The sequence below is a fragment of the Eptatretus burgeri genome, chromosome 4 (assembly GCF_056783735.1).
Source record: "Eptatretus burgeri isolate ZD-2024b chromosome 4, Ebu_testis_v1, whole genome shotgun sequence".
In the NCBI taxonomy this organism is placed as follows: Eukaryota; Metazoa; Chordata; class Myxini; order Myxiniformes; family Myxinidae; genus Eptatretus; species Eptatretus burgeri.
This window is the reverse complement of record NC_140964.1, coordinates 19,682,197-19,709,696: the sequence shown is the minus strand read 5'-3', so window position 1 is coordinate 19,709,696 and position 27,500 is coordinate 19,682,197. Positions and strand designations below refer to the sequence as shown.

Sequence of the window (27,500 nt, the reverse complement as noted above, 5' to 3'; positions counted from 1 at the left end):
TCTCATTTAATTTTTTTTTCTTCACAGCAATCTGTGTCCATAAGAGCGTGAATATATTTTTGTTACGTTGACAATCCGCAGACGAGTAATTATTGTGCAACGAATCGTGGCAGCACCGAATGTCGGAAAAAAATTGACGAATCGACTTCAAGCAATCGGTTTTTAACGTCCAGCACTGCGTCCTCGCCGATGCACACGCTCAGTTGTGTTTTTTTTCCCCAGAGCTCTCTTCTGCGGAATGATCCTTATGTTATTCTTTTTTTTTTTTGTAACACGCTGTAGTTGCCGTCTTTTCGCAGACGTTGACGCATGCGCAGAAAGGGGATTTCGGCGTCCTGTTTACCGCCATTTTGTTTCGCCTCAGACCGCGGAGAGAGATGCCCCGAGGAAGACCACCTAAGCACCACACACAGGAAGCTGACGCTGGAGGTGAGCAGACGAAAAAAATTCCCTGCTCCACTTTAAGCCGGATAATGGCGGTTGAGGTGTGTGACGAACGCTTCCGAATGTGTTAAAAGTGCTTGACTGGAGCCGTATAGTCCCCTTTGTGTGCGGAATGATATGCGAAGGCGACATGGCGGCGCTGGGTTTGCGGTGTTCGGATTTCCTAACGTTTGAAGGTTCACGGAACCTGTTCGCCTTCGACAATTTGCTCGCTGAGGAGTTTAAACGACGCGGTTTTCGACGCTTTTTTTTTCCCGGTTTATGTCTGTGAGACGATGGGTTTCGACTCCACAGTCTTTTGGCCTCGGGGCGTTTTTGAGGCCCTTTCCGCGGACGTGTCGACGAACCACCGACGCCCGATTATACACCGCCCAGATGATTAAAGTCCTGAGATTCGTGACGGTGATGCTTTTTCGCTCGTGCAAGTCGAGCTCCGACGTGCTCGTAACTTTATTATTACTCGAGAGCGGTTTGCTTGGAAGTTTGAACCGGCCCAGAAGTCTTGTGACCCCTGTGCCGTCGCCCAAAAGGAGACGATTGTTATAATAATAATAATTTTTTTTTCATCAGAGTAATAATTGTAATTATTTTCAACGTTTTTTGTTACGATTGCTTTTATTTATTTATTTATTTCGTTTTGATTCCGATTGTGTATCGATTTGGACATCACGTGACGTCATCAGCCGTGACGTGCGGAGAGACTCTCTGTTGGATGTGCATTTATTGATCAGTCGCTGTCAGTTTTTGTTTTTGTATAAAAAGTGTTTTCTGTACTGCTGGGGTTAATAAACACGTGCTTTACCTGCCGTCGGTGTTCGCGTGTGTGTGTGTGTGACGGTGCCGGAAACTGATCGGGTAGGTTCGAGTACGGTGGTTTCAGACGTGTACAGCCTCGAGGCATCACGGCTCTCCCCCCCCTAGGGACCGTGTGTGTGGGCGTGGAGCAGGTGGACAGGACTGCCGATGTGATGGGCCGAGCACAGCTGGTGTGTGACGTATGCACGCAGGTGTTCACCAAGCACAGCCAGCTCCAGCGACACCTGCGTCAGCATCAGGAGAACGACAAGGTTTGTGGACACGTGTCGGCGATGATCGATGTGGGTAGCTATCATTTTCTTCAGGTGCGACTGTGTCGCCGATGCAGTGCCCCTCTACCAGTACACACACTGGAACTGGTACTCGTTTCGCCGACCTCGGAAGGATGACAGGCTGAGTCAATCCCCTGGTGTCTTAATTCAGCGGCCGACGGGGCTTGAACTCAGGACCCTGGGATCCCGAGCCGCCACCCTCACCACCGAGCCAACACCTGGCGACAGGACTGCTGCTACCGCGGTTATGGCCTTCGAAAGCATGAGCATCTTGAGGTCCCAATACAAGTCCTCCCTTCATTGAAGTCATGTTTGCCGCCGACAAATACCCAATAAGTCTGATTGTAATTAAAGGATTAAGTGGAAGTTGCAGTCATTTTACCGTCGAGGTCGGTGTGAATACACCTGGTTTGTGAGGTATGATTTGACGCCATTTCTCTGAGAGCATTGGCCAGCTTTGAGGAATGTTCTGTTGGAGAAGGAAGCCATACCGTTTGAGCCATTGCGGAGTTCTTCTTCCTTCCCACTCGAGGTTAGAGTTCCATTCTACTTTTTCTCTGAGCATCATTTGCTGAGGGGAAGCTGTGCTGCTGATTCAGTGCCCCCTGTTAGTGAGTGCAGGAATTTGGACTTTGTTTGGGCGAGGGGTTCCCGGCACCGGCTCGTCCTTCCCTTCATGAAGGACACCGTAGCCTGGTGTTGGCTCGGTGGTTAGGGTGGCGGCTTGGGATCCTGGGGTCCTGAGTTCAAACCTCGTCGGCCGCTGAATTAATACACCAGGGGATTGACTCAGCCTGTCATCCTTCAGAGGTCGGCGAAATGAGTACCAGTTCCAGTGTGTGTACTGGTAGAGGGGCACTGCATCGGCGACACAGTCACGCTTCAAGAAATGATAGCTACCCCGGCAGCAAAGCTGCCATACAACCACCACCAAGGACACCGTAAGATCTTAAAACGTCCACCAACTAGTGCTGGAAGATAGGACGTCTCGCTTTTACGTCCTTCTGCGGGGCGGCACGCACATGGATGAATTGCCTGGCCTGCGAAACACCAGCTTGACAGCTTATACCTGGGTCGACATTAAAACGCAAGCAAAACTGCTCATAGGCAAGTGGGCATACCTCTCGGCCGTCGTGCCACCTCCGAGTTCCATTTATTTGGTGGAAAGGCCTCACAGGTAGAGATCGACGTGATTGGGGTTTGTCACGCTGTAACGGTGAACTCTGCACATGGAACGTTGTATCTCCATTTTAAACCGTGTCGTTTGAACAAGTTTCACCTTCTTGTAGTTTGCTTGTTATTTTCTCGTACACTGATGGTGCGTCTATTCAAGGGTGATGCAATGGTGTTGGTGTTAGAGGTGTCAAATCTTTTATTTCCACATCCAGTCTCTCGACTTAATTTGTCCCTCAAAGTCTTTACGGCAGTATAATCTCAAGTTTACATTCTGCTCTTTTAACCCACGTCTCAGTTGCTTCAGTCACTTCCTTATTGGTGAATCTGTGGCTGTGCAGATGTGACTTTAAATGTCAAAACATAAGTCACTTGGGGACAGGTTTCGGCTGCATGCGAGGACAGATGTCTTGGGGACAGATGCGTGGTATTGCGGTGATCCAGCCTCTTGAAGCCGCAGTCATGAATGACGTTCTGCGCAAATATTGGCCTTGTGCACAGGTGCGTTGTTTTGAAGGATGAGCACTTGGGCATGCCCAAGTTTCCATGAACGATGCCGATAGCGCCGCCATGAGAAAGTTGAAATTCTGTGAATATTTCTGCCGTCTGACACTTCAACCTGGGGCAACAGTGCGGGTTGGTTGTCGGTGCTGGCTTCAAGGATCCCACATCCATGTTTTGAGTTGGGCTGCTGTGTAATACGGGTTGCATATTATTATCCTTGCCATACAAACAAAAAGTAGTCTTTGATTTATTTGGCGCTAGCACCTTTTTGGATAAACTTTTGATGCTCGTTTTTGGTGAGATCCATAATTGTATGATGAAGCACAATTCTGAATTGTGTGCTCAAACAGCAAACCATGTCTGATTAATGAAACTAATGGCACGTAACGAGCATCCTCTGCAAGCTTATCATGAGCGATTAAATTGCTGTGAAGTACCACGTTTTTGAACATCTCCCGACCATTATCCTGCCAGCAGTGAAGTCCAGGTTAAAATTGGACTCGTGCAAAACAAGATTCTATCGGACATCCTGTTCCGAATCCATGACTAATAACTTTGACATCAAGCCGTTCTTACCTGCCCGTGCCTTCCAATCATCGACGATGTGATCGACGGTCTAAAAAAAAAAAAAATCAAGCAGGTGAGTATCCTCAAGTCTGTTACGGATGTTTCGCACAGACCTTGATGTGCCTAAAAGGGCGAAGCTTTAGTCAAATTGTGGTTGTCGTTGTAAAATAAGTATCATTCTGGGAACGCTGATCTGCCATTGATGCGGTTCCCCCTGTTTTCCAGGAAGATGTTAGTAATTTTGCCCACTTCGGAAGGATGACAGGCTGAGTCGACCCACCTGGTGTTATTTATCGGAACGATAGGGGGCTCAAACTCAAGATTCTATCTCTTAAGATGGCCACCTTTACCGTGAAGCCATCATCAAGCTTATTTGCTCTTGGTGAAGCAGAATGAGAGTCCTTGGCTTGACTTGTTGGCTGATGCTTGATTCACAACACATGCTTCTGGCTGTAGTGTGAAGCCAACATAAGCCTTCCATATAGCACATTGACGACCATCTTGGGTGTTGTTTAATCCGGTATTGTGTTGAACTTGTTCAAAGTTGTCTGAAAGGCCGTTTGCATCATTGGTACATGAAAAGGGGGGACTTTATAAGCCCCCCCCACTCCAATGAGGTAACCCCACTCATCACCCTTCTTTCTCTTGCATAACTTTTTTTTTCCCAATGCGAAACGAGCCCACCTTTGTTAAATGTTCATGATGAAAATGGTTACGTTTTCTTTTTTGGGATGGATATTCCCATGAAAATGTGTTGGATGGCATTGCTTTGTGTTGATGTTCCTTTTTTAATCATGGAAGTGCCTTTTGAGTATTCAAAAAAAGAATCAAATTTAAATATACACTTTTTCTACATGTAGAGTTGAGGCTCTTGGAGTAGTTAGAACACAGGATGAATCAGGATGTAACATAACAAAAGGAAGAGTAGCAAGGGGGAGGGGCATCAAAAGCAGGGATGAGGGACTTGGTGGAAGAGTTCGAGCCGGGGGGGGGGGACGAATGGGGGCTGGGGGGGATCCATTGGGTGAACAATTTGCATACACCTGCAAACACTCAAAAAGAAAAAACTGGAAATTTGGAAAATGGGGGGCTTGGGGAGGTGGGGGAATTAACGGGGAAAGAAAAGATCATGGATTTGGATGGGGGAAGATCTGAGGTGGTGGTGAACAGCTGTCTTGAATATCTGGAGAGAAGAATGAGATGAGTTTGAAGTTGGTTCCACAGATGAGAGAAAAGAGGAACAGATGAGTGGATGTGAGCAGTGAATCTGGATATTGAGAGTTTCACCAGAAGGGGGTGGTGAGTGTTTGGGGGGGGGGAGATCGAATATGGAAAGAAAAATATGGTGCAAATATGATCCCAAAATATGGTGCAGAAAAATATGATCGAATATGGTGCAAGACCAGAAACGAGGTGGAAAGGAAGTTGACTTTTTTGTTTGTTTGTTTTAAAGCATTCACCATCATGGATGATGTCATGACATTCCTGTGGCCAAACTTTTATTTTTTAAGGACAATAAAACTTTTCATAATAGATGTGGTTCAATCATCACATGCAGTCGTCATGGCTAAAAATATTGGCACCCCAACAGCACTTTTTTTCAAACAATGCACCATTTCTTCCAGAAAATTGTTGAAATTAATAAATCGTTTGGTATCTACAAATGTATATCTTTGGTTTACAGTGGAACGAAACAAGAAAAAGCTGAAGAAATGACTCAATCTTAGCTTATTTCATGCAGAAATCCTAAAATGGCCCGGACAATATTTTTGGCACCTTTTCAAAGTTGTTAGAAACAGATTTCAAGCAGGTGATTCTCCTTTATTTTGAAGTTGAACTCACCTTTGGTGAGTTGCAGGTGCTTTCAATATAAAAAAACACTCATTCAGCCAGTGTGAATAGAGAAAAGGAGTCTTTCCACTGTTTTGTGTCTGTGAGTACCACAATGAGTATGGAGAAAAGAAAGAAAACCAGGGAATTGTCTGAGGAGGTCAGACACAAGATTGTACCCAAGCATGGACAATCTCAATGCTTGAAGTCCATCTCCAGAGACCTCGATGTTCCTGAGTTCACCGTACTCGATGTTATCAGGAAGTTTAAGGCCCATGGCACTGTAGCCAACCTCCTTGGACGTGGCCGCAAGAGAAAACGTAATCGAAGATTGCAGCAAAGGATTGTTTGAATGGTGGAGAAAGCATTTCGATCAACTGCCAAACAGATTCAAGCTGACCTTCAGACACAAGGTACGACAGTTTCAACTCGCACCATCCTTTTGAGGGTTCTATGGTTCTATGGTATTTGAGGGTTCGTCACCAACTCATTGAAAGAGGGTTCTATGGTAAGGGACACAGGAGGACCCCACTGCTGAGAGACAAAAGAAAGCCTGACTGGAGTTTGCCAAAACACACCTGAATAAGCCAAAATCCTTCTGGGAGAATGTCCTGTGGACAGATGAGACCAAATTAGAGCTTTTTAGGAAAGCACATCATTTCTGTTTACAGAAAACAAAATGAAGCCTTCCAAGAAAAGAACACCTTCCCTGTAGTCAAACATAGAGGAGGTTCAGTGATGTTTTGGGGTTGCTGTGCTGCCTCTTGCATTGGGTGCCTTGAACGTGTGCATGGCATCATGAAATCAGGAGACTACCAAGGAATTTTTGGAGCACAATGTTCAACCCAGTGTGAGAAAGCTGGATCTCCGTTGAAGGTCATGGGTCTTGCAGCAGGACAATGACCCCAAACACACTTCAAAAAACACCGAGGAATGGTTCAAGACATAACACTGGACTGTTCTGAAGTGGCCAGCAATGAGTCCAGATCGAAATCTCATTGAACACCTGTGGGGAGATCTGAAAACAGCAGTTGGGAGAAGGCTCCCTTCAAATCTGGGATAACTGGAGCAGTTTGAACAAGAAGAGTGGGCCAAACTACCAGTAGCGAGGTGTGGGAAGCTCATTCATGGCAAAAGGAAGTGCTTCACTGCAGTTATTTTATCCTATAGTTGTGCTACCCAATTTTGGCGAGGGTGTCCATAATTTTGTCAATGCCATTTCTTTTTATTTTCTGAATTAAAAGGATATATTGTTCTGAATCAAAAACAAAGGTTTTGTAATATTAACAGTGAAATCAAGAATTGTGGAGACAAAATACTTTTGTCAGTTTTAACATATTTTTGGAGAAAATTGTGAGTTTATTGAAAAAAGTGCAAGGGTGGCAATAATTTTGGCCACGACTGTACATGTTGATGCACTGCTGGACGGAATAACTTGAAAACTGGATGTTATCGTGAAAAATTAATCCTCAAACTCCCAGAAGTACAAATCATTCAAAAATGCTCCCAATTCTTTCTTTTGTAAAAAAAAAAAAAAATTGTGAAATTTACTCTTGGTTATTGACAACAATAGTCATCGCAAAACCTGTGGATCCCAAGTTGTACGTTGCCTGAGGCTGATTCTGTTCTTTCCTGTTTGTTTCAGAATCTGAGTGTTTGATTTGCTCTTATTACTTAGATGTACCTTTCATGTCAATTATCCCCTCACCATCCACATAATGCCACGAGTAAATATAAGGTGAACATAATGTCGTCATACTGTATAACATAAAATATTAAAAGTTCCCACTCTCACTCCTTGCCATTCCCAGATGTTTCGAGTGAAACTAGTTTTGGGCTCAAGGTGAAAGGAAATAATTGGTTTTGCTCCAGAGTAATGTCAGACTGGCGATGAGGGAGGCACCGAGTTAGGATTGAAGTAATTTTGTTTCCGGGGAGATGATGAGAGGTCAGATTGATTGTTTGATGTTGCTGACGAATGATTGTTTGAGAAATCTCGTTCAGGGTGCGGTAGCAAGGTGGAAACGAATGGAGAGTGAGATTTTTTTGGAATGCGTTTGGGGGTGTTCGGAAAAATGGTTTCCGGTGATGTCATATATATATATATATATATATATATATATATATATATATATATATATATATATATATATATATATATATATATATATATATATATATTCGATGCAACTTTTAGCAGAAGTCGAGTCTTTCAGCTCCACATGGCCTGCATGGACCGAATTTCTCAAAACTTTGAAATACCTTTAACCTCATCATCGGTAACAAAGCAGGATTTTAACACCTCGTTGTTGAAACCTGGGGCTTGCTGAAAGTTAGAGTATCTTAATTGTTTGTGCATCAGCAGGAGGAGATGTTGGATTGCCCTTTGTGGTCGAAGAAGGCCATGTGAATTTGTTCATAGTTTTGGAGCTGCAGCCCACAAAGCAACCACAACAATGAGAGAGCAGGTATTGTAACCTGAAAAATATCAGACCACCCGACAGGAATTTGTGATTTGTTCAGGGTGCGGAAATCACTCGCCTCTTCACGAATATCACCCATGGGATCTTTAACCACCACCGACTGATGTTGGCAGACGCGTCACCAGACTTTAACGTCCATCTGTGGGTGCCCGTGAAGCATCAATCCAACAGTTGATAGTTGGGTGGGGAATCGAACCCAGGCTAGACGGCTCAAAGGTAAGTGGGCCTCTGCTCCATTCTATCGTCAGATGGGGTTCATGGCAGAGGCTGATTACCCATCACACTCTCTTGGTTGAAGTAGCAGTACTGATTAATTTGCTTGCTTCATCACTTTTTTTTTCACCATCTTATAATGATTTCATTTGCATCATCATCATCATCATCATCATCATCATCATCATCATCATCATCATCATCATCTGCGGTGGTGTGTGTTTCGATGTGGGATAATCTCCAACTCGTTCATCAGTTTCGAGCAGCGTTCCACACCCTCGACTCACCTTCAGCCTGACCAATGATTGCTGATTGACATATTTTGATCGATAAGTTTCATAATTACGGTTGGTTAATCATGTGATCTATCATGCGGACAGAGGTTAATTGTGTCGTTGCTGAAGGACTGGACAATCCAGCCTGATTCCACCACACCAACTTGTCTCGTTTCCCCTTACTTTCTCTCCTCGTCTTGTCCATGTGCTGCCGGCAGCCGTTTCGCTGCGAACAATGCTCGTCCACGTTCAACATAGAGCACAACCTCGAGCTCCACCGTGCAACGCACCAAATCGACCGGCTTGCCTGTCCCGACTGTGGACGGGCGTTCTCTCGTGTTGCCAGCCTAAAGGCCCACATCATGCTGCACCAGCAGGAGGAGGTATGTGCGTTCTATTGCCTTTTTATCATTTGCGAGGCTTTTTCTTTTGAGCATTGATTTATGTTTTAATTAAAAACTTGAATAACACAGACACCTCTTTATTGCTGCAGATTGCTTATATGTTCACGATACAGTTATTGCTATGGAGAAAAGCTTGTGCTGTGCAAAAGAAAAGGTGAAAATGGTGGCCCGACCTTCATTTTGCACCATCTTTGTTGTTGTTGTTGTTCAACTTGTTATTGTAAACGAAGCGGTTCTCAAGTTATCTGGGATTAACCTGATGCCTTTTAATCAGTAATGCCCCTCAAAATGTTGAATTTGTGGTGGCTGCCGATGTCATCGAGGGCCAAAATTGAAAATGGAGAAATGTAGTTGAAAATGAATTTGGGACAATTTGGGTGTTTTGCAGAGAAATATAAAAGTTGTGAAACAGGAATCTTAGAACTTGGCCATTTTTACAGCATTTTGTGCAACTACTTGAACGAAGCCTCAATCTTGGACTGCCCTTCATGTCTATTTGAAGCGTATTTTAGCACCTTATTGCTGGAACGAGGAAAACCGCAGTGACCGGTGTCCCCACAAAACGTGTTACAAACACCAGAACGGCATTCGGTCGAGCACATACCTCCACGAGGCTGAACGGCTTACGATTTGTATTCCACTGCTCGCATGGATTTGCATCCAGACCTCAACCAAAATCGAATCGGCTTGTTCTTGTCAGCGACCAAACTCATCCACCTTGTTTTGTCAGAATCCGTCCACAACTTTTTGAGATATCGTGCTACACGGCATATTGCTTTTGGTTCCAATCTCTACATTGTGAATAATCACTCTTAAAAATTCTAGTCACCAGTTCTGGATCTACACCCAAATGAAATCGACGAGTCCTTGTCACACACCCAATCTGTCCACCAGGTTTGGTCCGAATCCATCCATAACTTTTTTGAGACATCCAGCTCGCAGACATAACAAGGGGTGAATACATGACCTCCATCCACGATCGGTGGCGGAGGTGATGAGACTCTTGTCACAGTGCTCAAGTGTTACATCAACATCCTCCCCCAATGCTGGAGATGGAGATGATTTGTGTGGGCCTTTTTCTCCACCTATCAGTTAAACTGAATAATTTACAAAGAAAAGGCAATTCTGCCAATGTAGCCATCTCACGTCTACATTCGAAGACTAGGGCGTATATGCTTTGAGGCCAACATGATGATGCATGCATATTTTTGGGGTTATTTTCCTTTGTAATGTATCAAAGGAAGGGGAATTTTCAGAGGTGTGTGTGCGTGTGCGCGTGTCCTCCATAGCTCCAAAACCATGAAACCGAGCAGCCTGAAATTTTGTGTGCACGTTAAGAAAACTCCAAGGAAGTGCATAAGTGTTGATTGTATGTTTGGATTGATTAAAACACCCATTTTGAGGATAATTAATGGCCTTATTCAAGTATATCCTTTATCAGATGCATCCTCGTTCACCATTCTCCATGAGGTCTCAAGGCGTATCCGAGGTAACTTCGCTGGTGTCTGAAGCTGCCATGTTTTGTGGCCTGCTCAACCATGCTCTAACTTGGAACAAGCCACACCGATTTCTTAACGATAGTTTGTGTTTTTTTTCCCACTTTGCTCACTCGTATTATCGAATACCTTGAACATCATACCTACTGATCACTGGATACATTGCAATGCTTATAAACGCCCGGAGACGCCAGCGTTTGCGGCTTTATTTCATTTCCGCACACGGGATAACTTTGAAAATCACTTGAACTCGGCTGACTTATAAAATGTAAGCTCCAGAATCGAACTTAGCAACAGTTCCAACGCAAAAAAGTGTTTATTTGACTAATTCGGACATAGTTATTGCTTGCCAAGCCAGCCGTCCTTATCAACCATTTAATTGGAGTGCTTTCTCGAGTGCTTAAACTGCTTGCCAAGCGCCCTACAGTCAAAGGTGCAGTTCGTGTCCCTATTGGATGTGCAGTCTGCAGTTGCTACAAGATGGAGCGTTTTCTGATGACGTGTTGTCGCTACAGTGCAGATTTAATTCAACAACAACAAATGCTCTATGTCACTGATCGAATCATTCACTCAGTGTGGACACTTTTGCTGTGCCCCGTCGTTCTGAGCGAGTCGGCTGTGCCCCATACATTTTGACTGCATGAGAAGTTCCAAGTTGTGGTGGGAGGTGAAGCATGTCCTGAAATGTTACCAGGAGATCTACAAACAGAAAATGAAGGCAGCCACTCAAGTCTACATTGTGAAGTTCTCAAAAAAAATATCCCAAGCGAATTGGCCTCCATTTCATCTTCCGAGCCTTCAACCTCAACTGGACAACCTACCGACACCATTTAGAGATAGTGCTGGATGGCCTAAAATGACCGTTTTTACAGCCATTTTTCCCTGCTGTGCAGGGGTTTGCCTTTTTCTTGAGACAATGTTTTATGGCCGGATGCCCTTCCTGACGCCAACCCTGGTCGCCTCTTACGACACACAGGGATATGGTACACCTATTCTAACCGGGGCATACACCGGGATCAGTACACTGGCACTCATTTCGCCGACCTCGGAAGGATGACAAGTGCTGGATGGCCTGATATTTCAAAAATGCATTGGGCCTGATATGTTATTGTGGATCAGGCATTACGTGCTGAGGTATGCGCTCTACCGAGTGCTCTTCCAGTTTATGTTTTATTTACGCATTGTTTGCTGCTTTTTGCCCTTCCTCGTTCGACCCCCACCCCTCCTCACTCCCCCCACCCCTCCTCGCTCCCCCCCACCCCTCCTCTGTCTCCCTCCCCCTCTCTCTTTTTCTTTAGTATACCTGTCCAGACGGTGGTCATCTCGAGTCGGACCCTCCCCCTCGCTGCCTTCCCTTACCCTCCCCCTCGCTGCCTTCCCTTGCCCTCCCCCTCGCTGCCTTCCCTTGCCCTCCCCCTCGCTGCCTTCCCTTGCCCTCCCCTCGCTACCTTCCCTTGCCCTCCCCCACGCTGCCTTCCCTTGCCCTCCCCCACGCTGCCTTCCCTTGCCCTCCCCCACGCTGCCTTCCCTTGCCCTCCCCCCACGCTGCCTTCCCTTGCCCTCCCCCCACGCTGCCTTCCCTTGCCCTCCCCCCACGCTGCCTTCCCTTGCCCTCCCCCACGCTGCCTTCCCTTGCCCTCCCCCCACGCTGCCTTCCCTTGCCCTCCCCCACGCTGCCTTCCCTTGCCCTCCCCCACGCTGCCTTCCCTTGCCCTCCCCCCACGCTGCCTTCCCTTGCCCTCCCCCACGCTGCCTTCCCTTGCCCTCCCCCCACGCTGCCTTCCCTTGCCCTCCCCCCACGCTGCCTTCCCTTGCCCTCCCCCACGCTGCCTTCCCTTGCCCTCCCCCACGCTGCCTTCCCTTGCCCTCCCCCACGCTGCCTTCCCTTGCCCTCCCCCACGCTGCCTTCCCTTGCCCTCCCCCCACGCTGCCTTCCCTTGCCCTCCCCCCCACGCTGCCTTCCCTTGCCCTCCCCCCACGCTGCCTTCCCTTGCCCTCCCCCCCCACGCTGCCTTCCCTTGCCCTCCCCCACGCTGCCTTCCCTTGCCCTCACCTCTCGCTGCCTTCCCTTGCCCTCACCTCTCGCTGCCTTCCCTTGCCCTCACCTCTCGCTGCCTTCCCTTGCCCTCACCTCTCGCTGCCTTCCCTTGCCCTCACCTCTCGCTGCCTTCCCTTGCCCTCACCTCTCGCTGCCTTCCCTTGCCCTCACCTCTCGCTGCCTTCCCTTGCCCTCACCTCTCGCTGCCTTCCCTTGCCCTCACCTCTCGCTAGCCTTCCCTTGCCCTCACCTCTCGCAAGCCTTCCCTTGCCCTCACCTCTCGCAAGCCTTCCCTTGCCCTCACCTCTCGCAAGCCTTCCCTTGCCCTCACCTCTCGCAAGCCTTCCCTTGCCCTCACCTCTCGCAAGCCTTCCCTTGCCCTCACCTCTCGTAAGCCTTCCCTTGCCCTCACCTCTCGCAAGCCTTCCCTTGCCCTCACCTCTCGCAAGCCTTCCCTTGCCCTCACCTCTCGCAAGCCTTCCCTTGCCCTCCCCTCCTCCAAGCCTTCCCTTGCCCTCACCTCTCGCAAGCCTTCCCTTGCCCTCACCTCTCGCAAGCCTTCCCTTGCCCTCACCTCTCGCAAGCCTTCCCTTGCCCTCACCTCTCGCAAGCCTTCCCTTGCCCTCACCTCTCGCAAGCCTTCCCTTGCCCTCACCTCTCGCAAGCCTTCCCTTGCCCTCACCTCTCGCAAGCCTTCCCTTGCCCTCACCTCTCGCAAGCCTTCCCTTGCCCTCAACTCTCGCAAGCCTTCCCTTGCCCTCACCTCTCGCAAGCCTTCCCTTGCCCTCACCTCTCGCAAGCCTTCCCTTGCCCTCACCTCTCGCAAGCCTTCCCTTGCCCTCACCCCTCGCAAGCCTTCCCTTGCCCTCACCCCTCGCTGCCTTCCCTTGCCCTCACCCCTCGCTGCCTTCCCTTGCCCTCACCCCTCGCTGCCTTCCCTTGCCCTCACCCCTCGCTGCCTTCCCTTGCCCTCACCCCTCGCTGCCTTCCCTTGCCCTCACCCCTCGCTGCCTTCCCTTGCCCTCACCCCTCGCTGCCTTCCCTTGCCCTCACCCCTCGCTGCCTTCCCTTGCCCTCACCCCTCGCTGCCTTCCCTTGCCCTCACCCCTCGCTGCCTTCCCTTGCCCTCACCCCTCGCTGCCTTCCCTTGCCCTCACCCCTCGCTGCCTTCCCTTGCCCTCACCCCTCGCTGCCTTCCCTTGCCCTCACCCCTCGCTGCCTTCCCTTGCCCTCACCCCTCGCTGCCTTCCCTTGCCCTCAACCCTCGCTAGCCTTCCCTTGCCCTCAACCCTCGCAAGCCTTCCCTTGCCCTCACCTCTCGCAAGCCTTCCCTTGCCCTCACCCCTCGCTGCCTTCCCTTGCCCTCACCCCTCGCTGCCTTCCCTTGCCCTCACCCCTCGCTGCCTTCCCTTGCCCTCACCCCTCGCTGCCTTCCCTTGCCCTCACCTCTCGCTGCCTTCCCTTGCCCTCACCCCTCGCTGCCTTCCCTTGCCCTCACCCCTCGCTGCCTTCCCTTGCCCTCACCCCTCGCTGCCTTCCCTTGCCCTCACCCCTCGCTGCCTTCCCTTGCCCTCACCTCTCGCTGCCTTCCCTTGCCCTCACCCCTCGCTGCCTTCCCTTGCCCTCACCTCTCGCAAGCCTTCCCTTGCCCTCACCTCTCGCAAGCCTTCCCTTGCCCTCACCTCTCGCAAGCCTTCCCTTGCCCTCACCTCTCGCAAGCCTTCCCTTGCCCTCACCTCTCGCAAGCCTTCCCTTGCCCTCACCTCTCGCAAGCCTTCCCTTGCCCTCACCTCTCGCAAGCCTTCCCTTGCCCTCACCTCTCGCAAGCCTTCCCTTGCCCTCACCTCTCGCAAGCCTTCCCTTGCCCTCACCTCTCGCAAGCCTTCCCTTGCCCTCACCTCTCGCAAGCCTTCCCTTGCCCTCACCTCTCGCAAGCCTTCCCTTGCCCTCACCTCTCGCAAGCCTTCCCTTGCCCTCACCTCTCGCAAGCCTTCCCTTGCCCTCACCTCTCGCAAGCCTTCCCTTGCCCTCACCTCTCGCAAGCCTTCCCTTGCCCTCACCTCTCGCAAGCCTTCCCTTGCCCTCACCTCTCGCAAGCCTTCCCTTGCCCTCACCTCTCGCAAGCCTTCCCTTGCCCTCACCTCTCGCAAGCCTTCCCTTGCCCTCACCTCTCGCAAGCCTTCCCTTGCCCTCACCTCTCGCAAGCCTTCCCTTGCCCTCACCTCTCGCAAGCCTTCCCTTGCCCTCACCTCTCGCAAGCCTTCCCTTGCCCTCACCTCTCGCAAGCCTTCCCTTGCCCTCACCTCTCGCAAGCCTTCCCTTGCCCTCACCTCTCGCAAGCCTTCCCTTGCCCTCACCTCTCGCAAGCCTTCCCTTGCCCTCACCTCTCGCAAGCCTTGACAATGTATACAAAAAAAAAGAACTCAGGAATGTGGTTCCACCTTAGATCAAAGGATTGAAAAATGAGTAGTCAACCTGGATTTTGGGGATTTTGCAAGGAAGGGTGGTAACTGGAAGAGGATGTCCAGGAATGTTTGGGAAGGGATGAAACGGCAGTGGGAGCAAGCATGGAATCGAGGTATGCCACCAACCTGTGTGTGATGAAAGAGAGCAATAAGCCTTGTGTTTTTGCTTTTTTGTGAGAGATTCAAATGATTTTGAGAGCTTTGGATTCCATTGTATGCAGAGACGTGTGATGTGGGGATTATTAGCACATGGTGTGAGCAAGACTCCGTTGAGCTGTGGACAAAGGACTTGCAGGCTCTGAGGGGTACATACTTGCCAAGTGAGGATTTGGCCTATCGGAAGATGCCAACTCTGGCTGGCATTGAGGCCATTTTTAAGGTATCGTTTTGGAGAGGTGGTGATCGATGATGATGCTCAGTAGTTCAAGAGGCTAAAAACTTCCAGTGGCTGATCATGGAGATCAGTGATTTCAATAGATGATCCTTGTGGAGAGACGGGGTGAGATTGTGATGTTTGGTTTGATTGATTGACATGTTCCATGTGTCAGAACAACATCCGATATGTCAGACAGACACGTTACTAGGCCTGTCTGTGTGATGTAGACATCTACAAAAAGGAAAAGGAGGTTTTCAAGAGCATGATAAAGTCAACAAACATATGAGGGGGAAAAAACTGGATCGAAGACATTCCAGCCTTTGGGACATTCCAGCCTCCAAAGAGAAAGGGGATGAAATGATCCCATTGAAAACTATGCACCGATGATGTGAGTGGAGAAAATTGTTAAACCAGTAAGGAACATGTCCTCGTGTTCCACAGGCAGACAGCTCATCCAACAGAGCAGGTCGCGAGAATGTCGAATGCTTGAGACTCGTCCCCACACACAACCATGACATCTTGTTTGATATTCCAATTATTACTTTTCTTCAAGTCGCTCGAACCTCCTGCGAGCGCTGCGATATCACAGGATTACAGCAATAATTGGAGCCATGTTAACAAAATGACGTAATTCTTTGAAACAAGCTTGTCTCATGGAAGCTTGAGCTATAAATGCTGTGATGCAATGTCGGTTGGGCTCAATCGGTTTGGATGCCAACCTTGAAACTATAAAGGGCCGAATCATTCCTGAAATAACCGAACGAACTGTTCTCATTTTTCAATTGTGGACTGACTTCACTCGTAAAAAAAATAAAAAAACTCGTCATCTCCTTGCTGAGACATTCCAAAATCCGATTAATTTCCTTAATTACTGCTTGGCACTGATTAGATTGCTTCATTGACCTATCAACAATTGCTCTCAAGTTTTATTTAGGGTTTTTTTTTTAAACCTGCACGGCTGTTCAGTTCCTTTCCATCAAGAAGATGATCGTGATGATGCTGAGAATGATTCCTGAGGATTGCAAAGATCCCATCGCCCGAGCGCATGATATGCGGCCTTCACCGAGGAAGGAAATTTATCCCAATAATGTTTATGCTGATGATTCACTGCTACGGCCTCCGTTGGCAATTTCCAATTGGATCGTTAAAATACGCAAGCATCACTAAGGACCCAGGTTTGAGCGCACTGTGTTGTGTATAATTTTGAAACGGCTTCCTGTGTTTGATACTCCAAAATGTTCATTATTTCAAACTTATGTTTCCTGAGGATTTACTGATGAAATGATTTCTCTTTACTTCTCCGGGTTTCTTCTCGGTGTTCCGTTTCATTGTGATTGTACCAGATATCTTGATGCTGTGTGGACTGTGCTTCCTCGCATTTTTTTCACAGTTCTCTTTATTTCATCCCTTTTCCTCTCTTTCTTTATCTATCTTTCGAAGGAGAAGTAAGTTCTTGCAGAAATTTTCAGCGAGGCTCACTTGGCTGCACCTGGATGGGTTTGAGGGTTGTGGAGCTGAACCCGACTCTTGTCCAGGTTCCTCCTGATGACAACGTCTTTGCTCTTTACTTCCTCGGGTTCCTTCTTGGTCTGACGTTTCATTGTTGTCCGACAGTGAAACTGAATTTTTCGATTGTCACCACATGCTGGGCACTTGATCATCTTGGTGTTTAAAAAAAAAAATGCATATGTATTGTGTAATGAAACAATGCTATCCTTTTGTCACTCGTGTCATGTCCCAGCAATTCCTTTGTCTGTGAACTTGAGGAATGTGAAGTGAGCAGAAACACAAAATGTTGATGTTCATATGTCAACAAACTTTGAGTGCTGAATTGATGACCGAAACGTGATCAACACCACGAGAGAGATGTCTGTCTGTCTGTGTGTGTGTGTGTTGCCATTTTTCTAAGAGATGGCCAAACGGATCTTTGTCAAACTTTCAGAGGTTCATCATCAAGTGTCGGAGTGTTTCAGGAAAAAAAAAAAACTAAGCCTTTGTCGGTATTTGAAAGATAATTGTTGATCCACGACCCCGTTCCTTAGTGAGTGGATGGAAGTGTTTTATGCCCCCACAAGAAATTGAAAAAAATAAAAAAATTGATTTATTCGAACAGCACCAGGCAACGTTGGGTACCCCTGCTAGTACGCTGCAGCAGTTTGCTGAAACTTTGGCCGTGAATCACATTGCTATTGACAAAGTGTTTGTTCGAAGCGATTTAATATTTCAATGCTTCAAACTCCTGGCAGAACCTAATGTGCGGTGAGTGTGGTGACGAGTTCACCCTGCAAGTCCAGCTGGAGCGTCACATGGACATGCACCGGCAGGAACTTGGTGGTCGCACCTTCAACTGTCGCCTGTGCCAACACCCCTTCGATTGCGTACATGGTCTTCGAGAGCACATGTGTACACACTACACGATGAGGTGTGCACGCCCAATGGTCGTGGCCAGTCGTGTAAATAGAGCTGGAATTAGTTAAATATTTGTTGTGTGTGTGTGGTTTTTTTTTTTCTTTTCCCTTATCGTTTAATTTGCTGCCCTCAAAGACGATGGTCCGCGTTGCCATTTTTAAGGGTTGTGGCACATTGAGATTTCGGTCAATGCATCTGAAATGCTTTTCGTTCGGATATTATTTTTGAACATGTGAAGCAGGATTTGTTGTGCTGTCGAATTGGTGTCCGGATTGAAATCGAGCCCATAACTTGGTGCAGGCGCCAACTTTTAGTTTTTACATCTCTTCGATGTGGACATTTTAAAAGCTACTTTCTTTATGTATTTATTTATATTATACAGGAAGAAGGCTCATGGAAGAGTGGAACAGTAGGGGGTAACGGATCGACAAGCAAAATGGGGCAAAGGGAAAACAGCGGGCCGTCAACAGAAAGGATGCACCACGATGTAATGAAAGGATCAGTTCTGGGAGACCAGTGAGAAACAGCGTCTCAGCAGGGGCAGGAAAGTTCTGTTGCATTTCACAGGGTGCGAGTGATGAAATCCATCGCTTCAAATCATCGTTTGACGTGGAATGGTAGGATTTCCATAATGCAGATTAAATAGGTTGGTCGTATTATCTTCTTTATTATTATAATATATATTTTTTGTGGGAAGCTATTTGGTTGGGTGTTTCGTCTTTTATTTATCTTCAGTGTTCATGGAAAAGTTAGATGACAGAAGATGAGGGGTTAATGTACTCACAGTTGAACGGAGGAAAATGTACGGTCAAAGGTCAAATCGGCAGATGGGGACAAAACGGACTCTGCAATCAGACGCAGAATAAATCGTGTTGTAGCAAATGGAGTTGTCAGAATGAAATGTTCAAACAATTTTCATTTTTTATTTTCTGTCCGTCGTCAACCACCCTCTCTCCCCCACCCTCTCTCCCCCACCCTCTCTCCCCCACCCTCTCTCCCCCCCCATCCCTCCCCCACCCTCTCCCCCCCCATCCCTCCACCCCCTCCCAAAAAAGAAATATTGACGTCGGTAGGATGCATGAGATTTGGCTGTGGTGGGAAATTGTCTGTTTTGATCGAACTGCTGTTGTTTTCAATTGTATTTCCCATTGTCACTCGGCAGGGCGTTGCTATCAGCGAGATCGTACAAACGTAACATCGACCGTTCGGGTTTCTTACACCGTTGTGTCCACTGCGGAAAGACCTTCCAGAAGCCAAGTCAACTGGTTCGACACATCCGCATCCACACTGGTGTGCCCATGTCCTCCATCAGAGTGATTAACGGCTATCTAGCTTGGTAAATTGCTCAGTCTTTAGTGGGGATATGGTTTTGAGCAAAGGTAGGTCAGAGAGTCAAAAAGAATTATTAAAAAAAAAAAGAAACTTACGATGTGAATAACATGTTGAGAGGTATTTATTATTACCTCCACCACCGAAGGTGGAAGAAGGTTATGTTTTCACCCCTCTCTGTTTGTCTGTCTGTCTGTTTGTTACTTACGAAATCTTAAGATTTCGTAAGTATATTGATGACTTCTGTCATTTGTTTGTGTGTGTGTTTGTTTGTTTGTAGGCACGATAACTCGAACGGAAGAAGCTACCAATGTGAAATTACACCACGTGATTCAGGAGGGTGATGGCTAGTGCTGATTAGATTTTGGTCAAAATCGGTCAAAGGTCAAGGTCACAGTGAGGTCAAACATTCGATTTTTGATTGTTTGGTACAGAATCATCGTAGAAATTTCTGGTTTGCGTCGCTACCTTCTCAAGAGACAGCTTTTATTAGACAAGGTCAAAGGTCAAGTTGAGGTTTTCGTAAGTACCAGTCTATGACTGCTTGTTTGTCTTTTTGTGTGCAGGATATCTCAAAAAGTTGTGGACGGATTCAGATGAAATTTGGTGGCGAGGTTGAGTGTGTGACAAGGACGAACTGATTAGGTTTTGGTGAAGATCCGGATCCAACTACGAGAATTTTAAAAGTGATTCTTCACCAGTGAGAGATCGGGCCAAAAACGATATGCAGCACGATATCTCAAAAAGTTGGGGATGGGTTCGGACAAAACTTGGTGGACACTTTGGGTGTATGACGAGGAAGAACTGATTCAATTTTGGTGAAGATCTTGATCTGATAATTTCAGTGATTCGTCTCCATTGAGAGATCAGCCTAAACTGAGCTGGGGAGTAACTATTCATTCAAACTTATTTTTTTCAAACGACAAATTTGTGCAGCACGATATCTCAAAAAGTTGTGGACGGATTCAGACAACTGGGTGGACAGGTTGGGTGGTGACAAGGGCGAATTGATTTGATTTTGGTGAAGATCTGAATCAAGATTCGGATGTGATAATTATTTAATTTTTTAAGTGATTCTTTACCATTGGGAGGACAAAAAAGAATATATAGCATCATATTTCAAAAATGTATTGGGTCTGATATGTTCTCATGGATCAGGCTGCATGGTGGAGGTATACGTTCGGCCAAGTTCCCTTCTTGTATCTATATATTAATACTGAAGGACCAATTTTGTGCTCCTCTTCGCGGTCGTGTCACGTTTTTCTCGGTACTGTGACCTGGACTGAAAGAAACTTTGTACCTGTAAGAGTGCATCGCACATAGTGGCAATAGTCAAACTTCAACTCTGAAGCAGAATAAACACTTTTCGTTTGACATTCGTTTACATGGTAACGTGTGGCGTCACCGCTGAGAGGCGTCAGGACGTCATGTCATCATGGGTCATTCGCTGACGTCATTACGTCCATCGTCGACAGACTGTTACCGCTGAGAGGTGTAATTCCACTCCTCGAAAATAGCATCTGCAATGTAAAACCTTCTTCTGCACATGCTGACTACCTCAGAATGAATTTCACACAAAAAATGTAACAAGAAACATTGTATCTTCTATATATTAATACTGAAGGACCAATTTGTGCTCCTCCTCGTGGTCGCGTCACGTTTTTCGTGGTACTGTGACCTGGACTGAAAGAGACTTCGTACCAGTAAGAGTGCATCGCACATAGTCGCAAGAGTCAACTTTCAACTCTGAAGCAGAATAAACACTTTTCGTTGAGGCGGGGGTGGGGGATGAAGAGACGGAGGCAGGGAGTGAAGAGGCGGGGGTGGGGGATGAAGAGACGGAGGCAGGGAGTGAAGAGGCGGGGGTGGGGGATGAAGAGACGGGGCGAGAGTGAAGAGGCGGGGGCAGGGGATGAAGAGACGGGGGCAGGGAGTGAAGAGGCGGGGGGGGGGCAAGGTAAGCAAATTTTTGGGCGGGCGTAAGCAAATTGAAAGCGGGAGATGGGGGGAAATGGGGCGGGGGTTGAGTGTGCGGGGGCTGGAGTGAATGAGGCGGGGTTGAGTGTGAGGGGGTGGACAGGGGGCGGAGGCCCAGGGGCAAGTGGGGCAGGGAATCAAGAGACGGGGGACGGGGAGTGAAGAGGTGGTGGCGGGGCTGGGTGATTAAATTTTTGGGCAGGGGTAAGCAAATTGAAGGCGGGGGGTGGGAGGCGTGGGGGGGAATGCGGCAGGGGTGGGGGATGAGTAGGAGGGGGCAAGCATGCCCTATCCAGTCCATGTCCCTCGAGTGAGGGTGGATGAATGAACGGAATCCTTCTGCGACGGGGTTTCGGCTAGTTATTATTATTATTGTATTTATTATATTGTGTCCAGAGGGTTTCGCTCCAACCTGGACCGATAGCCAAATGGTTCTCCTTTGGAGGCCCACAGCAGAGACTCCAAGAGATTAATGCGTGCACGGGAAAGAAATGTTCAGCGCTTCACCAGAGCGGTAGCACAGCACAGGGGTTTTACTCTCGAACCCACAACAAATACACGGACACAAGCAAATGAAATGTAATTAAATGGATAATTTGATGACGGTAATCAAATACGTACAATGACAATGATTCAAATTATAGTGACGAAAGAAAAAATTGAGGTAATCTACAGCCTAAATTCCTATTTGAGGCGTCTCCTACACACACACACACACACACACACACACACACACAGACACACACACACACACACACACACACACACACACACACACACACACACACACACACACACACACACACACACACACACACACACACACACACACACACACACACACACACACACACACACACACACACACACACACACACACACACACACACACACACACACACACACACACACACACACACACACACACACACACACACAGTCATATATAAAATAATGAAATTCCTTTTCTTTCCTTCACTCAGCTGAATCCAAGCGATCATTCAGGACTGGACGATTGAACCGTGTCGGCAGCGTGCGGGAAACCGCGCCCCAAAAATGGCGCTGAGCAATTTGTGAGGCAATATTCGACATCAAGGCTCCCGAACCGCGTTGTCGCTTCTTTGTCGACCTCGCTTGCCAAACACGCTCTCTCTCCCTTCTCTTGCCGAGATGCGCTCTGGTTTCTCTGATCTCCTCCCTCACACTGAACTCTACTTGTGCGTTCGCTTCTCCCTACATTCTGCTTCCCCCGTCCTCTCTGATCGCCTGTCTCCAACGCGCTCTTCTTCATCCGTCTCACGTCACGCCCATCAATCACCAGCCTTGGGTGCATGACTTCGCCCACCATCACCATTGGAGCCGGGGGTTCTTCCTACTTGGTTATGCAGCTCGGTTGTAATGGTTGTTGTCGTTATAAAAATGTAATTCTATCATTGCTCGTTTGTAATACAAAAACATAGGGAAAAGTCACAGGGGGTGATTGCATGCTGGGGGAAATTATCCTAAATCCCAATCTAATCAACACTGCACCCCCCCCCCCCCCTTGTGTGGTGACAAGCAACACTTAAGTTCACAGTTTCCCTACTTGGTTGACATTGAGATGTCTCCTACACGTCCACGGGCCAAGCAACTCCATACGATCTTATACGATCCTATCTTTCTGTTGAAAATCCTCCATCGACCCCACAAGCAAAACTATATTTATGTGTGTATATATATATATATATATATATATATATATATATATATATATATATATGTATATATATATGTGTATATATATATATACATACATACATACATACATACATACATACATACATACATACATACATACATACATATACAGTGGAAAATCGATATAACGCTCACCGGTGGGGTCCAAAGCGACTCAGGCGTGATAAATGATACAGCGCTATACTGATGCAGTGAAAAATATTTTATATTACATCCAAACCAGTGCCAAAACACGTGGACATGTACGTCCGCCATCTTGGATTGTTGGGGTTGATGACTAAGCGGTCAAGTTATTTTCTTTTCTTTTTTTTAAACAAGAAATAAACACAGGAATTGAATGCATATCGAATATATATATATTTTTTATGTACAATCGAACATTACTTACAAAATAAAAAATACAAAATGTACATTATCACATAAATCGGTAAAATATTTTACGCTTCCTTAATCACAAAACAGATACGGAATTTATATCTTGAAGAATTCGGAATTTATTTCTTGAAGAAATCGGTGATCTTGCTTGGTTTCATGGATGCTCTTGAGAGTCTTCGGGTGTCATCCAGAAGGATTTTAACCTGATGTATCTTCAAACGAAGATTGGGGCATTCCTGCTCATCCAAGGACTCCAACCAACAAAGACCATAAAGGAAAGACTGTTCAGCTTTGGAGTGGAGAGGCTGGGGGAGAGGTTCAACTGGTGCCTCTTCTTCTTCCGACTCCTCTAGGGGTTCCTCTTCCTCTCCAGTTGTCAGCTGTTCTTCTCTGAGCAGTTCTTCAGCCAGGTCTTTCTTCTTGATCAACCCAGGCCTGGAGAGCATCAAGAGCTGATGTGCCAGGGGCGAGGTTGAGGGCCGTGATGGCAGACCTGCCCACCTCCTCCTTGGAGAACCCATTGAAGTCTTCTTCATTATCAGACTTGGCAGGACCTAGTCCTTTGCTCCAGCAGTTAATGATGGTGTCCTTGGTGACCTTCTCCCAGGCTGGCCCTGCAAACTCCATCATCTTCTTAACGTCCATGGCCTTGAGGAAGATGGTCATCTCTTTCTGCTCCCTGGCCATAGCTTCGCATAATTGATCTTTGTAGAATAGCTTGAAACAGTTGATGACCCCCTGGTCCAAAGGCTGGATCTTGCTGGTGGTGTTCTTGGGCATAAAGGAAGCGAAGATCTTCCCATCCTTGGACTTTAAGATGTCTCCTGATGGATGAGATGGGGCGTTGTCAATGAGGAGGATAGCTTTCTCTTCTTGTCCAAGCTTTCTCAGGTGCTTCCGCACAGCAGGGCAGAACCTCTGGAAGAACCAGTCCTTGAAACAGGCTCCTGTCATCCAAGTCTTAGTGGTGTTGGTGTAAATGCAGGGAAGGAGAGATCTGTTGACATGGTGTAGACACCTGGGGTTTAGTTACTTCCCTATGACCAACGGGGTATTCTTCAGAGACCCTGACCTGTTGGCGCAGAGAAGGAGGCTGACTTTGTCCTTTGGCTTCTTGTGTCCAGTCTTTCTTGATGGGTTGTCATCCAGGTCCATAGTTCTGTCAGGAGGGGTCTTGTAGTACAGACCAGTTTCATCTGCATTGAAAACCTGGTCTTCTGTGAAGTTGTTGTCTTCGATTAGTTCATTGAAGACAGAGAGGTAGTTCTTGGCAGATTCAAGGTTTGCAGACTTGGCCTCTCCATGTTGTTGGTTCATGTGGACCCCATGTCGATCCTGCCAGCATTGCAGCCACCCCATGGTTAAGCTGTAGTCAGCATCTTCACCTCTCTCTTCCTTGTGAAGATCCTTGTTTATCTTCTTGGCCTGATGAAGGAGGATGGTGCCTGAGATGGGTATGTCAAGCTCTCTCGACTTGCAGAACCAATTGAATAGCTCCTGGTCCAACTCCTGATCCCTCCCAAGCTTGACCCTCTTCCTCTTCATCCCTTCATTGGAGTTGACAGTGACGATGAAGCTCTTGATGTTCTCTTCATCCTTAAACCATCCTCTTAGAGTTGAACCGGCGATGCCTGTATCCTTGCTGATGGTCGCTTGAGTTTCACCATTCCGTATCTGTTTAATTATATGTAGCTTCTCCGATATGGAATAACACTTCCGATTCGGCATGGCGGCGCTGAACTGAACAGAGCAAACAAAACTAACAAATTTGAAGATGTCGAAGAACTGGTCCAGGAGATGTAACGGGAGCTTAGATTTACGTTGTTGACAACTCTTCTGAAAGGATGTGGGCAGTAGAGCACGCGAACATTAGTTAATCTTGCACAGTACAGTACTGTACTTACGTTGTGGACTGTGTTGTATGGTGTTAGAAGGGAACATTAACGTGCGTTTCAGGAGAAACGGATGCTATGATGATTTGAATTGAATTGATTTTGTTCATCTCAGCTTCGCCATTTATACGGGAAAGGTGCGAGAAGATGACAGCTCGTGAGTATTTTCACACCACATGTCAACTCAACACAGGACGATGACGGCTTGAATTTTTTTCGCCACTTTGCGCTATTTTGGACTAACTTTGTCTCTATTCTCTCACTTTTTTGCCTTTAAACATGAAATTGTAGTATTTTTTGGGGTCCAAGGTATATGAGCGTTATATCAGTACAAGCGCTATAACGCTTTGCGTTATATCGATTTTTCCACTGTATATACACACACGCACACACACGTACACACATACAGTGCCTTCAGAAAGTATTCACATCCCTCAACCTTTGTCACATTTTATGTTACAGCCTGAATTTAAAATGGAATCAGTTTAATTTTTATGTCTCTGTTCTCCAAAAAATACCCCATAATGACAAAGTGAAAACTTATTTTTAGAATTTTTAACAACTTAATTGAAAAAGAACAGCTGAAATGTCTTACGTCAATAAGTATTCAACCCCTTTCCTACAACACTCCAAATTGAGCTCAGGTGCATCCAATTTCCTTTGATCATTTTTGAGATGTCTCTACAACTTGATTGGAGCCCACCTGTGGCCAATTCAATTGATTTGACGTGATTTAGAAATATACACACCTTTCTATATTAAGTCCCACAGTTGACTACATGCCAGAACAGAAACGACCATATAATTGTGAGGAGGCAAACATCTGAGGAAGGGTATAAAACAATTTTGAGAGTGAAAATTCCCAAGAGCATAGTGAGCTCCATCATCAGGAAATGGAAAGAACCATGGAACTACCCAGACTCTTCCTGGAGTTGGCAATCTGACCAAACTGAGCATTTTGGCAAAAAGGACCTCTATCAGGGAGGTGATCAAGAATCAAATGACCAGTCTGACAGAACTACAGAGTTCCTTGGCTGAGATGGGAGAAGCTGCCGGAAGGAAAACAATCTTTGCAGCACTTCACAAATCAAGGCGTTATGGGAGAGTGGCCAAACAGAAGCCAATCCTGAGGAAAGGGCACATGAAAGACTGAGAGTGTGAGGCAAAAGATTTTGTGCTATGACGAGATGAAAATTGAACTCCTTGACCTGAGTGCAAAGCACTATGTCTGGCGTAAACTGAGCACAGCTCATCACCCGTCTCATACCATCGTGACCATGAGGTATAGTGGTGGCAGCATCATGCTATGGGATGCTTTTTAGTGGCAGGGACTCTGAGAATTGTAAGAATAAAGGGAGCCAAATGCAGGCAAATCCTTGAGGAGAACCTGCTTCAGAGTGCAAAAGTCCTTAGACTGCGGTGAAGATTTACATTCCAACAGGACAGCAACCCCAAGCATGCAGGCAAAGCAGCACTGGAATGGCTTCACAACAAGAATGTGAAAGTCCTCGAGTGGCCCAGCCAAAGCCCAGATTTGAATCCCATTGAGAATCTGTGGAAAGATTTGAAGATTGCTGTTCATCGACGCTCCCCATCCAACTTGACATTGCTTGAACAGATATGCAAGGAAGAATGGGAGAAAATCCCCAAATCGAGATGTGCAAAGCTGATACAGACATACCCAAGAAGACTCGAAGCTGCAATCAATGCCAAAGGCGCTTCTACAAAGTCTTGTTTCAGAGTTGAGTACTGATTGATACAAGATATTTCAGCTTTTCATTTTTAATGAATTTGGAAGAATTTCTAAAATCATGTTCCACTTTGTCATTATGGGGGATTTTGTGTCGATTGTTGACAACACTTTTAAAATCTAATTTATTTTATATTGAGGCAGTAACACGAAAATGTAACAAAAGTGAAATGATGTGAATACATTTATGAAGGAACTTATATATATATATATATATATATATATATATATATATATATATATATATATATATATATACATATATATACATATATACATACATACATACATACATACATACATACATACATACATACATACATACATACATACATACATACATACATACATACATACATACATACATACATATACATATATATATATATATATCGTTACAAATTTCGGTCCGCCCAGCGTGCGATCGGCCACGTAACTCAAATCGCGACCGCGTCGCCCACCGGAACGGACAATTCAGTCGTGACCCTCCTTGGAACTACCGCCAGGAGCGAGTCACGGGTGGGTCTTTCGACCCCACCACAATCGTGCCAATCGGCCACCCGCGCAGGATAGCGTTGTTCTCCAAACTCGACCTACCTAAGTACCTGCGCGGGTAGTTAACCGGGCGATCGTACCTCGCTGCTGGCCGGCCGAGGACACGAACCGCTTTAGCGG

The 27,500-nt window shown here is 46.8% G+C and overlaps 1 protein-coding gene across 6 annotated transcripts in view; it reads left to right on the top strand.

Moving 5' to 3' along the window:
* Positions 1-166: 166 nt before the first annotated feature.
* ZNF236 (zinc finger protein 236) overlaps positions 167-27,500 on the top strand; it is a 229,328-nt gene continuing 201,994 nt past the window's right edge. For 2 of the 6 annotated variants that reach the window (XM_085877113.1, XM_085877112.1), the window contains exons 1-5: positions 236-429; positions 1,366-1,511; positions 8,796-8,960; positions 17,603-17,778; positions 18,928-19,055. In XM_085877113.1, the coding sequence (XP_085733239.1) occupies positions 378-429; positions 1,366-1,511; positions 8,796-8,960; positions 17,603-17,778; positions 18,928-19,055 (667 nt within the window). In that variant the 5' untranslated portion in view covers positions 236-377. Of the gene's footprint in view, positions 430-1,365; positions 1,512-8,795; positions 8,961-17,602; positions 17,779-18,925; positions 19,102-27,500 lie in introns of those variants that run through there. The other 4 variants (XM_085877115.1, XM_085877114.1, XM_085877118.1 and 1 more) reach the window with 4 other exon arrangements.